The 16410-nt window shown below is 44.1% G+C and overlaps 1 protein-coding gene across 1 annotated transcript; it reads left to right on the plus strand.

Moving 5' to 3' along the window:
- Positions 1-14406: 14406 nt before the first annotated feature.
- LOC123065318 (TLC domain-containing protein 5) lies at positions 14407-16195 on the plus strand. Its single transcript, XM_044488645.1, has 4 exons — positions 14407-14884; positions 15006-15266; positions 15434-15529; positions 15750-16195. Exons 1-4 carry the CDS (start codon positions 14666-14668, stop codon positions 15867-15869), a joined length of 696 nt encoding a protein of 231 aa, XP_044344580.1. The 5' UTR covers positions 14407-14665; the 3' UTR covers positions 15870-16195.
- Positions 16196-16410: the final 215 nt, after the last annotated feature.

Below are 16410 nucleotides of genomic sequence, written 5' to 3' on the forward strand. Positions count from 1 at the left end.
TCAATCTTGGTGATTTCCCTCTCGAAACCATGAAACTTCCTCGGTGATTTCCCCCTCGAAGCCATGGAACTTCCTCGGTGATGGTTCGATTTATGAAAGGCGTGCATGACAACATAAGGATAATATTCTCAAACTTTTACCAGGGCGTCGTGAGGCCATACCATGGCACCACCCCAGGCGTCATGTTTTTCAAGCATTTATTTCATTTTCTGTATAGTTCTTACCCAGTAAACGACGCGTTTATGGTTGACTATTGCACACATTTCCTCGAAATATCTGTCCATTCCTTGTAAAAGGCATGAGAATTTACTAAATGGCACGAGGATGGTTTTCCAGACAGTTCTTGTGAACCTTTTCATGTACCGATTGGTCGAATTTGAATTATGTGCACTAATGCCTAGAGAATGCAAATAATCTCCTAAATATGATAAATGAACACGGAAAAGTGTCAAATTTTAACGTGGTGATTTGAAGGGTGTATGTTCATCATAGAACAAAACTCATGGAAAAAGGACAAAGGAAATTTGGACCCCCTTCAATCTTGGTGATTTCCCCCTCGAAACCATGGAACTTCCTCAGTGATGGTTCGATTTATGAAAGGCGTTCATGACGACATAAGGATAACATTCTCAAATTTTTACTAGGGCATGGTGAGGCCATACCATGGCACCACGCCAGGTGTCATGTTTTTCAAGCATTTATTTCATATTTTGTATAGTTGTTACCCAGTAAATGACGTGTTTATGGTTGACTATTGCCACACATTTCCTCGTAATATTTGTCCATTCCTTGTAAAAGGCATGAGAATTTACTAAATGGCACGAGAATGGTTTTTCAGACCGTTCTTGTGCACCTTTTCATGCACCGATTGTTCGAATTTGAATTATGTGCATTAATGCCTAGAGAATGCAGATAATCCCCTAAATATGGTAAATTAACATGGAAAAGTGTCAAATTTGAACATGGTGATTTGTAGGGTGTATGTTCATCGAGAAAAAAACTCATGAACAAAGGACAAAGGAAATTTGGATCCCCGTCAATCTTGGTGATTTCCCCCTCGAAGCCATGGAACTTCCTCGGTGATGGTTCGATTTATGAAAGGCGTGCATGACAACATAAGGAAAACATTCTCAAATTTTTACCAGAGCACGGTGAGGCCAAACCATGGCACCACGCCAGGCGTCATGTTTTCCAAGCATGTATTTCATTTTTGTATACATTAATTCGGGTTCGTTTGGCCTTTTTTATTTTATTTGAATTTCTGGGCATTTAATGTGCATAATTCAAATTTGAACTACAAGCACATGCTCCAGTGCACCAAAGTTTGTTGAAAAATCACATGTGTGTCCTTGGGTGAATTTCTAGGTCCCATGCAATAAATGGGAATGAAATTCAAACATTTGGGCATCGTGGCTCAGCCGGAAAGATTGAGAAACTTGGTTTTTTAATTCATGTAAATCCAAAACACGCCTGAAAATCATGAAACTTGGCATGGTATCATGACATGGCACCAGCTGCGGTAATTTTTTTTGGCCGAATTGGGACAAGCTTTGGTATAAGCTGCTTGCAAACCGGAGCTTCTGTCAAGAAGGCTCGTGGTTCCGAGAGGGAACGTGTCACCTCCGTGTGCAAAATGACATACGTACACTGCCTTCTCCCGCCTTAATTTGTTTACACTGGCAGATTAGACCAAATAGAAGTATCATGCTAAATTTTGGAATTATTCCGGGTTCATTTGGCCGTTTTTGTACATTAATTGAATTTCTGGGCATTTAATGCTCCAGTGCACGAAAGTTGGTTGAAAAATCACATGTGTGTCCTTGGGTGAATTTCTAGGTCCCATGCATGAAATGAGAATGAAATTCAAACATCTGGGCGTCCTGGCTCGGCTGAAAAGATTGAGAAACTTCATTTTTTAATTCCTGTAAATCCAAAACACGCCTGAAAATCATGAAACTTGGCATGGTGTCATGACATGGCACCAACATGCTGTGGTAATTTTTCTGTCCGATTTGCGAAGACGCACACATTAAAAATCAACAAAGTCATTTTGGAACAAGTGTTGTCACGTTACAAATTGGAAACACAACTATTATTGAAACCATGGGTGTTCTACTTACCAATTACGTGCCGCCACGCGTCCCTTTCTTTATTGGCTAGGAGGTGCCGTCCGGGGTAGCTATTTGAGTACGGGAGGCGTGCGATCAAACCCCTGCACGTTCTCATCGGGAAGAGAGCCCTTTGACCTCTATCCGCCGCGCACCTTCGTCCCAACGTCTCCATTAATGGCGCCGGAGCCCCTATTTCACGGCGTGGCCATGTCTCATTGGACTGAGATTTAAGAGAGAAAAGTGAAAATCAAAAAAGAAAGTTTTGCAAGGATCTTGATGTAAGATCTGACGGACCTATATAGCATCGACTGTGACTTATAGCAAGCATGATGAATATAAGGACGATGATAGTGGATAATAATTGTCTTACATATTTAGGAAGATAACTAAAAAAGCCACATGCGGCTACACCCGAAATACACACGGGTAAAAGAAGAAGGAAGACGCATACAACAATCTGGCTCGATGATCTCTACTTTCTTGATGCGCTGCAGGTCACGGAGACTAGTTCTCGCCGTGAGCAGCGATGATCTCTTTCATCAGTTACATGTCCTTATATGCTACTCGGAAGCAACCGCGGATTCCTCCACCAGCCTTTCTCGCTCGATGTGGCGCATGGCATTCTCGTCCATAAGTTTCTTGATGATGAAGCCCGTCCTCTTGAACAAGGCAGAGATCTCCTCTGCCTGCTCCGCCCTTCCGGTGATCTTTGCCCTCAGCAGGTCGCGGTCACCCCGGAGTTGTTCAAACGAGGCATTCAACTCGTCCTGCATCTTCATCCAGCCGAAGATCTGATCCATCTTGCTATGGACGATCGCATGCATGCGCCTGCAAGAGTCCTCGTCTGCCCGCGAGAGATTTTCCCAGGCCGCCGCATCGTGAGGGGACATATCTGCTGCATTCGCGGCGCGGCAGGACATCCTGCTACTTCCGTGGTGCAACCAGACCAGTCGGCTGCATCGACGGCGCGGCAGGACCTCTGTGCTGCTTCGGTGGCACGATGAGACCTCCGTACTGCTTCGGCGGCGCGGCGGGACATGTCAGCTGGTTTTGCGGCTAAGCAGGACATCTCTCGTGCTTCCGCTTCCATGCTCGCCTCTCCGTGGTGGTAATCTCTCGACCGAGAACTCAATCTGACCATGGCAGACGCAAGAGAACGATGTTGAATGACTTGTTTGCTTTTGTGGATGAGGAGGTGAGGAAGGAATGTGCAGTCATCTTGGCATAGTACATTATTTATAACCGAGTACTAATACGCTCCTAAGTGGGAAACCGTTTAGGTTTTGATCCGTGTGAACAGGTTTGCAATTTGGAAGGTGGTGGGACGCAGGCTCAAAATTTATTAACGGTTCTATAATTTCTAAGTGCGACACTATTCCCGGACGGCGTAACGTGGGTACGCTTTCTCGGCCGCGTACGTGGCGTTTGGTGCACCACAATAGGCAATGTCAGCACATGTCCTGTTACAAGAACCATGCGCGCTTGTTATTACCATCGTGCACGCTTCTTTTAATTAGAATGTGCGACCGTCTAGTGCAAACAGTTCATCCGTGTGAAGTGTATGCCATCAATCGCACACACCTTTGATCTGGCTGACCGTTTATGTTCTGTTGCCTAATCACAAACAGTTAATCCTTCTGAAGCGTATGCCCTCAATCGCACACACCTTTATCTATTTGTCCGTTTCTGTTGTTCCGCCTCATCACAAACAGTTAATCCGAGTGAACCATATGTTGCGTATCGCACACGCCTTCATCTGCCTGCCCGTTTCTATTGTTCCTCCTCATCGCAAACAGTTCATTGAACTGAACCATATGTCGTGCATCGCACATGCAACTAAAATCTGAACCGTGTTTGATGCATCCATCATTGCAAACATTTTGGACATTTTTGACGGTTCTCTGACACCACCATTTGCGATTATTGCATCGCACACAGTTTCTCAAAGGTTCTCTGATCATAGTGTCGTGTTAGCAGCATCCTGCAGTAGTGTATGCTTAACCATGATACTATCATTGAGATTATAAAAGCTAAAGGTTTTGGGGATAGGTGGATCAACAGGATCAAAATGATCTATGGTACAAGATATACATCTATTCTACTTAACGGAGTCCCAGGGAGGCACTTCCTATGCAAGAAAGGAGTCGGGCAAGGGGATCCCCTATCACCTTTGATTTTTGTCTTAGCAGCTGATCTTCTTTAGACTATGTTCAACGAGGCCTTACAACAAGACATGATTGAGCCACCATTGCTGCATAACTCATGTTCTGAATACCCAATTATATAGTATGTAGATGACACCATTCTAGTGGCAAATGCAGATGCTAGACAACTCAATCATATAAAGAACTTACTGCTACACTATGCTGCTTATACTGGTCTAAAAGTGAATTATGCCAAGTCCACTATGATTCCTATCAACACACCCCTGACCAAGATGACATTTCTATCCAATCTGATGGGCTGCAAGTTGGTACATCGCCTCACACATATTTGGGACTTCCACTATGCATCACCAAACCAACAGTTCTTGATTTTGTGCCTATGATGAAAAGGATTGAGAATAGACTTCTCAGCTGCTCCACAATGCTATCTACTAGAGATAAACTTACACTGATCAGATCAGTATTCTCATGCATGCCAATTTTCTTTATGTGCTCCCTCATGATTCCCAAAACTGTGGTGAAACAACTCAACATTTATCTCAAGCAATGCTTCTGGAGAAAATTTGGGACACAAGAGACTGGACCTGCTTTGATCTCATGGGACACTGTTTGCAAGCCCAAACATATGGGAGGCCTTGGTCTCCTAGACATTGCCACTCACAATCAAGCCTTGCTTATGAAGTACTTGTATAAATTTCTAAATAAGGTGGACACCCCATGGGTCAATATCATCTGGGAAACATATTATCAGGACAGACTACCTGGAGAAAGGATGGTGGGCTCTTTTTGGTGGAAGGCTATTCTCAAGCTCCTACCCAACTACAAGACCCATACTATATGTAAGGTAGGAAAAGGAGATACCATTCGATTTTGAGCAGATAAGTGGACACGGGAACCCTTACTGTAGCAATTCCCAGAACTTCATTCATTTGCTATTGATAAGGATTGCTTTGTAGCCACTATGGTGACCCAGTCAGACATCAGTGCTCTATTTCACATGCCCCTCTCCCAGCAAGCATTCTTGCAATTCAATCAAGTCCTACAAATGATCAACAACAAAGAGACTACACAGAATGATGACAGCTGGACTTATTCTACTACATCCAATCAATATTCCTCCATGAAAATGTATAAGGCACTTATGGGTCCTGGCAAAGCACACTGCATCTTCAAAAATCTCTGGCGGACTTCATGCATACTAAGACATAAGATTTTTACCTGGCTCCTACTTTATGATAGAATGAACACCAAGAACCTACTTCAATGGAAAAACATGTTCCTTCAAGACTACAACTGTTCATTATGCTCAGATGATACTAAAGAGTCTTTGATCCATCTTTTTTGGAACTGTCCATTTGCTCTAGAATGCTGGGATCATCTTGTACCAAGAAGAAGCAGTGGCATCTCAGCCTATGATGAGATTCTTCTCATTCTAAGTTACCCAAGGAGATAGCTTTGGAAATTGTTATGATGGGCTACTAGAGCATCTGGGCTGTCAGAAACGATAAGATCTTCAGATCGGCACCACAAAGCATAAACACTTGGCTATACTATCTAAAAGAGGGACTGTGGGCAACACAACTCAGAGCCAAGGAGAGCAAAGCAGAAAAGATCAGTCATTAGATTGAAATAAATCTGTAACCATTTATGGCTGTTTTTCCTAGAGCCGGTATTGGTTGATGTACTGTTCCTATTTTGCTGACTGCATGTAAATATTTTATTATTAATAAAGTACCATAGAACTATTGTTCTACGGTCTAAGCTTAAAAAAGTAGGATGCAGAGGAGGAGGTCGAAAAGAATGATGATGATGACGGCGCCATTGTAGTAGGACGCGAGCGAGGAGGCCGAGAGGAACAACGTCGGCGGTGGTTTCAGTGTAGCAGGACATGAGAGAGGAGACAGAGAGGAACGGCAACCGCGCGAATGTAGTAGGACATGGGAGAGGAGGTTGAGAGGAACGACATCGATGGTGGCGCTAATGCAACAATACGTGGGAGGGAATGATGATGGCGACAACACCATTGTAGTAGGACCCGAGCGAGGAGGCCAAGAGGAATGACGACGGTGATGGCTTCAGTGTAGTAGGACATGGGAGAGAATGCAGAGAGGAACGACAACCGCACGGGTGTAGTTGGACATGGGAGAGCAGGTTGAGAGGAACGACGCCGACGGTGGCGCTAGTGTAACAACACACGGGAGAGGAGGCCGAGAGGAGCGACGCCGGCAGCGACGCTGCTGTAGCATGACAGAGGAGAGGAAGGAGTGTCATTAATACAAATCACACATATGCATATATATTTCATGAGGAAGAAGTCAGGTTAAACTTCTATGATCGGTGAAACAGAAAATATGCAAGATGAAAGTTGTGTCAAACTGTAAGATGAAGCTACTGATCAAAGGAGAATTCAAATGGTCGACCGTGCGTGACGAATTTGACAAAATTCATCCAAAATAGCTCCTAACATGAACACGAAATTAAACATTTACAATCGACGAAACTATGAACTAATCACAAAAATAGAACCATAACAACGATGCGCATCTTTTTCATGTAGAGCTTATCTCAAATTGATGCACCGTTGTGTGGATTAGAAGGGACCTAAGAAAGGAGATTAGAGAAGGAGCTTACTAGAGGTGGAAGAAGAAATAACGTACAGGGTGTATATGGCTCGCATCCTCTCGTGCAAGAGGGCCCACCATGAGCGCTCGAAGGTGGCTCACCTCAGCTTGGCCCGGTAGAAACGGCTAATTTGAGCGTTCCTCCAGATGCAGCCTGAGAGGTGCTTTGAGTTTCGTGCGGGCCAATTTTTTTATGCGACCCAGGTAACCAAATAGCACAAAAACATCCCTCCCAGACCTGGCTGGGCCTAATGCGACCAACCAAACGCATCCTTAATATCTCATGGGCATCGCAAACTAAGCATAACTTAGATGTTAGGTTCTTTGTGGTGGAACAAGCCCACCCTGATTGGCCGAGTTCAAGTCCTAACAACCTATTTCCTGAATTTATTTTAGGTTCTCCGGCGCCATTCTTTTGGCGGTACGGCGTGCCCGTTAATTACGGAACACTTTTGGCGACTTTGTCAATCTCCCAATCTGCCGGCTCGATCTCTCGGAGGTGCTCATAGGGATAGAAAATGCATTTGTTTGTTCACAGGGGTGAGTGTGCATGCCCCTATATGAGTGTTCATGTTTGTATTGTGTTTATCAAGATAAAGTATCTCTCAAGCACATTAAGAACCAAATAAATCCTCTCCGGGCACGATATCCTTACTTTTAACCAAAAGGAAAGCCTCCAGTGTTTTAGTTATCTATACATTTTGTATTTTCTTCACATCATCATTCTTTTTTAACACATTACAGATGCAAGCGCACATACACTCACCTCTATGAACGCACACACGCACACCATATCCCTATGAGTACCTTCGAAAGACTGAGCCGGCATATCATCTTGAGATTTTACGAAGTCACCATAGATGTCTCGTAGTCGATGGAAACATCTGCTCCCACTGAACATGCATCGCTGGAAGTCCTAAAACTAATCAATGATAAAAGCGAGCATCAGAATTTGAACCCTAGTGGGTTGGGGACACCACAGTCCACCTAATCATCCAACCACACATTGGTTCGCTTCACATAATCATTCTATTGTGTAGCGACTAATAAATTAGAATTACACCATGCGAGAAAAATAGAATTGCCTTCGGTGCATGCTAGAAGAATATTATATTTTGTCTTAGATTTGTGTCCTCGCGAATTTTGCAGATTTTTGGGACCTTTGTAATCTAAACTCCATAGGAGTACTTTGTTAATTTTTTCACGGGAAACATCAGGACTCTACCGCGCATTTTTTATTGGTATTCATAATAAAAATTACAAAAAGTTACAAATAATGGGTCAAGATGGCCCCAAAAAGAAGCAAACGAAAGGGAAAAGGAAATAAAAGCTAAGCAAGACTACACAAATTAATGTAAATTGATGAAAAGAGTTCACCCCACTCTCAAAAAGTTTGTATGTCTTCCTCTTATCTAGCCTATAAAGGGTCCACCTGAGCTCTTCCTTGAACTTTGATCTGCATCTATGTAAGCTTGGTTGAATAGTCTTGATAAAACCATTTCTACTAGCCAAATGGACCACCGGACCAAGATGGTGGTCTCCATAAAGAAGGGCACTTGGAGATGTCCCTTTAGATAGTCAAGGATTTCCTGAATATTTCTTTGTTGGGAGGTCCACTTGTGGTTAATGTGTTTCCAACATATTTTTGCAAACTGGCATTGATTTAAGAGGTGATCCCTAGTTTCCAAAGTAATATGTCCACACATCACACATGAGTATTCATGATGGAAAAATCATTTCTCTATAGTAACTCGCTGGTATTAAGCCTATTGTTTATAAGTAACCAAAAGAACATTGTATCCTTTTCTGGCAACAGGATGTGCAAATCCAGTTGGCAGGAGGACCGGTGTGATGTTAACCAATTAGAAGCTTGTAGGTTCTAGAGACAGAAAATCCAATAGCTTGACCGTGAATTTGCTCATTCTCTAATCTTTGAGGTGTGGAAGTGCTCAACTGTCATATAGCTTCGAATTATGCAAATGCTTCTTTATATAATGACAAATAAAACAAATCAGAGAGGTCTTCAAGGCCAATAACTTTCCTAATAGAGATGTCTTCATTTCTAGCAAAAGAAAAAAGAGGTGAGGTCGCAACTCCTTTAAAATATAATTTTGCCAATGATCTTCCCAAAAAATTAATGAAGTAATTTGAGACAATCTCTCCACCAGAAAAAAGGTCATTCGAACCTGAGGGGGTAAGTCGTGAGAGTAATAAACTCCCAAATTAGCTTTACACCATGAAATATATTTTTTAAGAATTTTTGAATATTTTTTAGATACATAGAGTTATTATGAATTTCCAAGTTCAAAATACCCAGTCTACCTTGATCCTTAGGCTCATAGACCATATCTCAAGATGCGAGAGACAATGGTTAACTTTATGCATATCATTTTCTCCCCGAAGACAATGCCTTCTACATTTATCAAAATCATCAATTGTTCCTTTATAAATATTGAGGCATCTCCCGAGGCGAATAGGTAAAGATTAACTAACAACATTTACCATTTGGAGTCTGCCAATAGTGCTCAGAAAGTTTGAGCAACCATTGAGCCTCCTATAACCTCTTTGAATGGAATGCAAAAATCACACCATTTTTTGGCTTCGTCAACCCAAAAGGAAGGCCCAAATAGGTAAAAGGGAAAGCTCTCACTTACATTTCGGAATAACTTTGAATGTCCTATGAAAAATGTTGATAGGCATGATACTCGATTTATTAAGGTTTACTTTAAGCCAACATGCCAAACCAAATATGTCAACACAGGATTTAAGGGTGAGTAGTTGTTGCTGACAAGCTAATGATAAAAGTATCATTATAGCATACTAAAGGATAGAAAATTTAGGGCAAGAATTTAGCTGAATGGGATTTGCATGTATCCATCGTGTAGTGGCTTATTCATCAGGATCTGAAGAAAACTTGCATCTACAATAAAACATAGTGGTGATAGGGGATCCCCTTGTCTAACACCTATTCTACATTTGAAACATGTGCTAGGGACGCCATTGAGCAACACAGAAGAGATGGCAAATGAAAGAATGTGGGTGATTCAACAATACCACTTATCTTCAAACCATTTGAATTTTAATTCACAAGAATGAGGTGCCCTAATGCATCAAAAGCCTTTTCAAAGTCAAGTTCAAGAACAACAATATCTTTCCTTGATTTCTAACACACGTGCAAGAATTCATAAGTCCATGCAAGATACTCTTGAATAGTCCTAGTTTTAATAAATCCATATTGGTTGGTGTGAACCAGGTCCTTAACGATAGATTGCAACCTATTGGCAAACAACTTAGTGACAAGCTTTTAAAGTCCAATTAAGCAAGGATATAGGTCTATAATCATTAATTTTAGTGGCAACATATTTGGGGGGGGGGGGGGGCGATGTAATGAAACAACTGTTTATGCTTTGGAGGCATAATGATCCACTTTGAAATTTGGAACACAAGTCATAAAAATGTTTTTAGGGTATGCCAACATTTCTTGAAGAATTTAATATTGGAACCATCTGGCCCTGGTAAATTTTTTACTTGGCAACTCAGGAACAACAACGTCTATTTCCTACTCCATGAAAGGGCTCTCCAGAATATCCAGACCAGACAACCTTTGAATAATTATAGACATGTCAAAATCATTAGAAGTGAAATTATATTGTCCCAACCTTTGCTTATAACCATCAAGAAAAAGCATGGCCTTGTCCTCATGTTTGGAGTGAATAGCAACATTCATGGGTGAAGGTGGCACTGGAGTTTCTTCAAATTCGAACAGTAGCACTAGAATGGAGAAATCTTGTATTTTCATCAGCTAGGGTGACCCACTTAATATTTTCCCTCTCCAGTGCATTTTTTGTTTTTTTAAGCAGAGCTGCAAGATGACCTTTCAAGTCCTTTCTAAAAGTGGTCTCCAAGTTGGTCAGATCCCTAGTGTTTCTAAAGGTACCAAGGAGAGAAATGATGGAGTTTATGTCCTGAATTTGTATCGTTCATACCAGACAGCTTCATAGAACAAGATTTAGTCGTTTTCCTAAGAATTTTAAAACTGGCAGTGATTATGTTGGTTTCGTCAGCATACTAAATTGAATCTTCCATGTGTGATACACAAATGGCAAGTCATCATGTTCCATCCAAGCATTTTGAAACCTAAAGATATTAGACTTAGGCATGGTAGTTTTAACTGAGATGAGACATGACACATGGTCAGAGGTGGTCATGGCCATGGGTAGTCCAAAGCATTGGGATAATTAATTAATTTTCTAATAAGGGGAATAAAAAATCAATCAAGCTTTTGGAGTTCACGGGGAGGTATGCATATTGCTCCAAATGTACTTTCTGCCTCTAAGAGGTACATCAATGAGCACAAAATGAGAAATTGCTAAATTAGAATGAATTATCTCATTAATACTACCTCCATGTTTATTCCTATCATCTGACCTCCTTATGAGGTTGAAATCACCAATCATGATCCAGTCAACATCATATGAAAGTTTAGCATCACAAAGACACCAAAGTAATTCCAATTTATTACCATCTTAACATGGAGCATAGTTATTTGTTGAAGTCTAAACATTATAACATCCATTAGATTGCATTAGGATAGATAGAACATACTCATTCTAGAACTCTAGTATGACCAGAGAAAACAACACCATCCCAAATAGTGAGGATACCCCCTCATGTAGCAATAGGAGGTATATATTGAAAAGGTAACAAATCTTCTAGGGCAAAATTGTGTAATATAATCTAAATCAATGTGCTCTCTTTTAGTTCCTAAAAACATCTAAGACAAAAAGAACCTTCCTCATTTTTATTATGTATTAGTAATCATTTATCATGGGAGTTCAACCCCTCTTATGTTCCAATTTAAACTTTTCAGGGCCTGTTTATTCATTGGCAGGGTGAAGAAAATACATCCTTATTAAGCAACGAAAACTAGATTGTTACAAGAGGGACCGAATGGTAGGAGTACTTTTACTTATATTATTTCATGGTCGCTATGATTTTTGCATGTTGTAGTTCTGAAAAAAAATCATAATTTCTTGACACTTAAATATTTTAGGGGAAGTACCCTAAGGAGATCAAATGCACCTCACACTAGATGAGGCTTTTCCTTGCCGCCAAAGGTTGTTTCATCACCAAAAGTTTTGAAACACCTTTTTGTGAAAAAGGACAAGGATCTGTTATAAAGGTTCCTTATAAGTAACAACACCCTCAAACATGATAAAAATTACATCAAGGATTCTGCACCTTCGAACGACCACTGCCACCGATAGGATGCGCCACGGGCACGCCGTTGTCGGCACTCCCCTATCGGAGACAGCTTCAATTTGTCGATGATGGCCATGAATTCTTTGTGCATGTGCCCCTATGGACCAATGTTTAGAGTCGTAAACGTGTCATTGAACCCTTGAATCGATCTAAAGCACATGAGACCAAATCTTGCCATTACGCACGCATGGTGAGAAACCCTAACCTCGCCTCCTAAGTAGACGGTAGGAATCTATGTCGGAGATCTACAAAACTCAAGGAGGATCGACGCCTGAAAGACCAACTCGAAGTTGAAGTGCCTCCATAGTAAGCCCCTGCGAGGAAAACACCCAACCTAAACTGTCGACCGACGCTTAGGCACCGAAAAATCCCCTTTCTCGACACTGGCCACCTGAGTGCAGACAGAGAGGAGGTGGATACATGGGCTCACCGATGAATCTTTAAAGGGATGAGTACCCTACCAACTGTAGACGCAAGAGGGAAAGATAAACCCTAACCAAGGGATGCATTTTTCGGTTTTATTGTTTTGAACATGTTCTTAGTGATGCAGTTATCTATAAAGCCTGTAAGAGAGTAGGCATTAAAATCATTTAAACCCTTTTGGGCATAAATTTAAGTTTCACACCGGGCCTCAGTTTCTCAGAGCATCTACACCTGGACCTACCTAATCCGGTCCCCTAAGAACCGCGGTCGCGCCCGCACGCGTATGCGGAGTGACCGGTCACCCCTCATTTGTTCACGTCCACAGCCGGGTGCCTCGTTAGCAAATCTTCAAATCCATAGAATCACATGCAATGTAAACTTAACTCGCGTAATATCTCCCGATCTCACACATAGCGTCCGACTATTTCATCATGCATGTCATCGCACTGCCAAAAATTGGCATGCTCTACTACATCATACATGCCATCGGACTACCGAAATTTGACATGTTCTACATACTAAAGCTATGGAGAAAGTTATTCAACAGTTGCCCTTGCCCTTGTCGTTGCTCTTGTCGTCTTTGTTCCAGAAGTAGTGGTCAAAGACTCAAAATGGATCGAGTTGGATCTGCTCAAAGCTGGAGTTGTCCAACCCGTCACTTCTTCCTCCTTCTCCTCTTTGGACGATGGTCCGACTATGGCAGGGACCGCCCAATTTTGTCCTTGGTGAGGGCGCACGTCGTCCTCCTTTGCCACTTCTTGAGGATGCGGGCACGGAGGGCTTCCTCATCCAAGGCCGTGTGTGACTCCACCTCCGCTGCCTTGGCCTCCAGGACTACCACGGCTTCCTGGCCCCTAGGCCTTGCACGGTAGGCGTGTCATGCGTCCGCAGCGGGCGACCCCTTACGCGTGCTGGGTTGACCTCTGACTCGGATCCGGACGCGGCGGGGAAGAGGGGCTATCGAAGGGGTTGCACCGTCACCCCAGAGTTCGGGCGCCAGACGGTGGTCACCGCATCTGGTGAGGCCATGGTCACGTGCTTGGAGCCACTAGCCTCGGCTAATCCAAGCGTCATTTCTGTCGACGCAATGGATTCCGTCAGGTCGACTCCGACCGCGGTTAGGCGCACTCCTCCCGGGAGCGGTGGAGAGCCATGCAGACGACCATCTCCTCCTCTTCCATGCATGTGACGAGGTCCCAGTCGGCAGATCAGGAGATCTCTGAGTCAAATCCGTTACCCGCCATGTCAGAGAAGGCCGGAGATTGCCGGAACGGAGCTTGGGGGTGGAGTGGCTAGGGTTTCGTCCGGGATGTGAATAGGGATGAATATATGTGAGATCGTAATGGGCTAGCGTGTGCTAGATCAGACATGGCGGACGCGCCCGGGCTTGTCCGGGACTCCCCATATCCGTCCAAGATATGTGCTGGATACAAGGGGTGTCGTTTAGTCCGGACGTACAGGGTCGGTATAAGGGGTGCGGCTGGGTCGCGATTTTGTGACATGCCATGGACCGAACCGTCTGCCCAGACGAACAGGGGATGTTTGAGTAGTCCGGCTGTAGACACTCTCGGATAAGATCCCAATGATACCTCCAACAATTGTGTGTCCTAGGAAACATGTCAAAACTGGTTGGGTTTGGAGAAGGAGAACACAAACCGCACGGGTGCTACAGTGCCACTCATCATCAGAGTCAGGAACGAATTCGGCTGAAAAGAAGAGTCAGGAACGAATTAATTAGGCGGCGCTTTAAGTGCGCATCAAATTATTTTTCACAAGGTACATATGCCCAGCGGATTGGAGTTCGACCCGTATCCGTCCCCAACCTCCCCCATTGAAACCTCTTCTTCTTCTCTTTCCGTAATAAACGAAAAAGCTCAATCGCAACAGTATTCTACTCCGACTCCGCACCTGTCACTCACGCTGCCTCCGTGACCTCGCTCCCTCTGCCCCTATATACTCCGGTCGCCGATTACTCGACATCATTGTTGTTTCTTCCTCCTTCCGCCGATCGATCGTCCCTCTATATCATATCGTCCAAGTCAGGTCTCCGCGCCGCCGCGCTGGGTGGGGACGTATCGAAACGATGGAGGACTTCGTGCTGAGCTACGTGGTGACCGGGCTGGCCTTCTGGTCGACGGCGTTCTTGGTGATGCGGGCGCTGATGCCGAAGCGGTCCTACGAGTTCTGCAACCGCGCCGTCTCCACCATGCACGCCGTCGCCGCCGTCTGCATGGCCTGCCTCTCCGTCCAGGAGTGGTCCTGCCCCGTCTGCCCCCTCAACGCCCCCTCCTCGCCGCGCCAGGTACGCACCGCCACCGCACACCGCTGCGCTCACTGATCCGTGATACACGCGCGCGCATGCACTGACTCCGTCCTCCTTCGTCCTTCCTGTACGCACGTTCGTGTGTCCATCGAATCGACAGATGAAGTCTCTGGCAGTGACGCTCTCGTACATGATCTACGACGCGGCGTGCTGCCACCTCAACGGCGACGTGCGGCTCGACAACACCGTGCACCACCTGGTGAGCATCGTCGGCATCGGCGCCGGCCTCGCCTACCAGAGGTGCGGCACGGAGATGATGGCGTGCATGTTCATCACGGAGATCTCCAGCCCGCTGCTGCACCTCAGGGAGATGCTCAAGGAGCTCGGCGTCAAGGACACGGACCTCAACCTCCTCGTCGATGTACACAGACCTCAACCTCTTCTTCCTCTCTCTCTCTCTCTCTCTCTCTCTCTCTCTCTCTCTCTCTCTCTCTCTCTCTCTCTCTCTCTCTCTCTCTCTCTCTCTCGTCTGCTGTGAACAGTACTATAATTAACTATATGTCTCTCTTCTCCCCCGCGTACGTGCAGATTCTGTTTGCGGCGACCTTTTCGGTGGGACGGATGGTTGGTGGACCGTACCTCACCTACGTCACCTTGACAACAGACTACCCCATCCTCATCAAGGTATATTTTGTAACCATACGCCCAAAGAACCAAACAAATCCTCCGCCGCTCCGCTCCCTATCGATCTCCAACCCAAATCTCAACTTAACCTCTTCCTTTTTTCTTCCAAAAAAGGAAAACAGTACCTATTTCAAACGCCAGCTATTTCCAACTTTTTTTCTGTATGCATATGCGTGCTTACTAATTTCCTTTTCTGTGATATTATTTTCCGATTCGCTAGGCGATGGCTGCGGGTTTGCAACTGGTGAGCGCCTACTGGTTCTTGAGGATCCTCAGGATGGTCAGGTACAAGCTCGGGAAGAAGAGGCCGGCGGCGGCGGCCAAGGTCACTGCCAAGTGACCGATCCATGTACATACATATCTTGCTTGCAACCTTGAGCAAATTACTTGCTTTCTGGCGGGAGAGATCGATCGATCGTCCGTATGTACAAACCCGCCGTGTTTGCGCGATTCTGGCTAAGTAAAAAGGATTATTCATGTAGCATATTAATTGTTCCACAGGCAAGCATCTTCCCAACAAAGGATGCATATATACATACTGTACGTAGCAATTCAATTTGACTCTTGTGCAGAAACACTTTCCGATCACTACCGCTTGTCTCCTGGCTGTTGTAGAGGATTTTAAGCTTCTGTTCTTGCTGCTTATACAGTTGTTAGATTGGATCATTCCTGTTATAATGCCGTTTTGGTGTATAATTTGAATGTGTAGATTGTACCTGCATTTTTTATACATGCATGACGTGCCCTCTGTTGATGCGCGTGCTACTGGTGTTTTGCGTTGTCCCATTACAGTCCTTTTGAACTCCTAGTTTTGTTGTCAGTGATCTGCTAGCAATAGGCGCCAGAACGAACTCCCTTCTATATTTTGGTTTGTATGCACT

This window comes from Triticum aestivum, chromosome 3B, assembly GCF_018294505.1.
Source record: "Triticum aestivum cultivar Chinese Spring chromosome 3B, IWGSC CS RefSeq v2.1, whole genome shotgun sequence".
Taxonomy (NCBI): Eukaryota; Viridiplantae; Streptophyta; class Magnoliopsida; order Poales; family Poaceae; genus Triticum; species Triticum aestivum.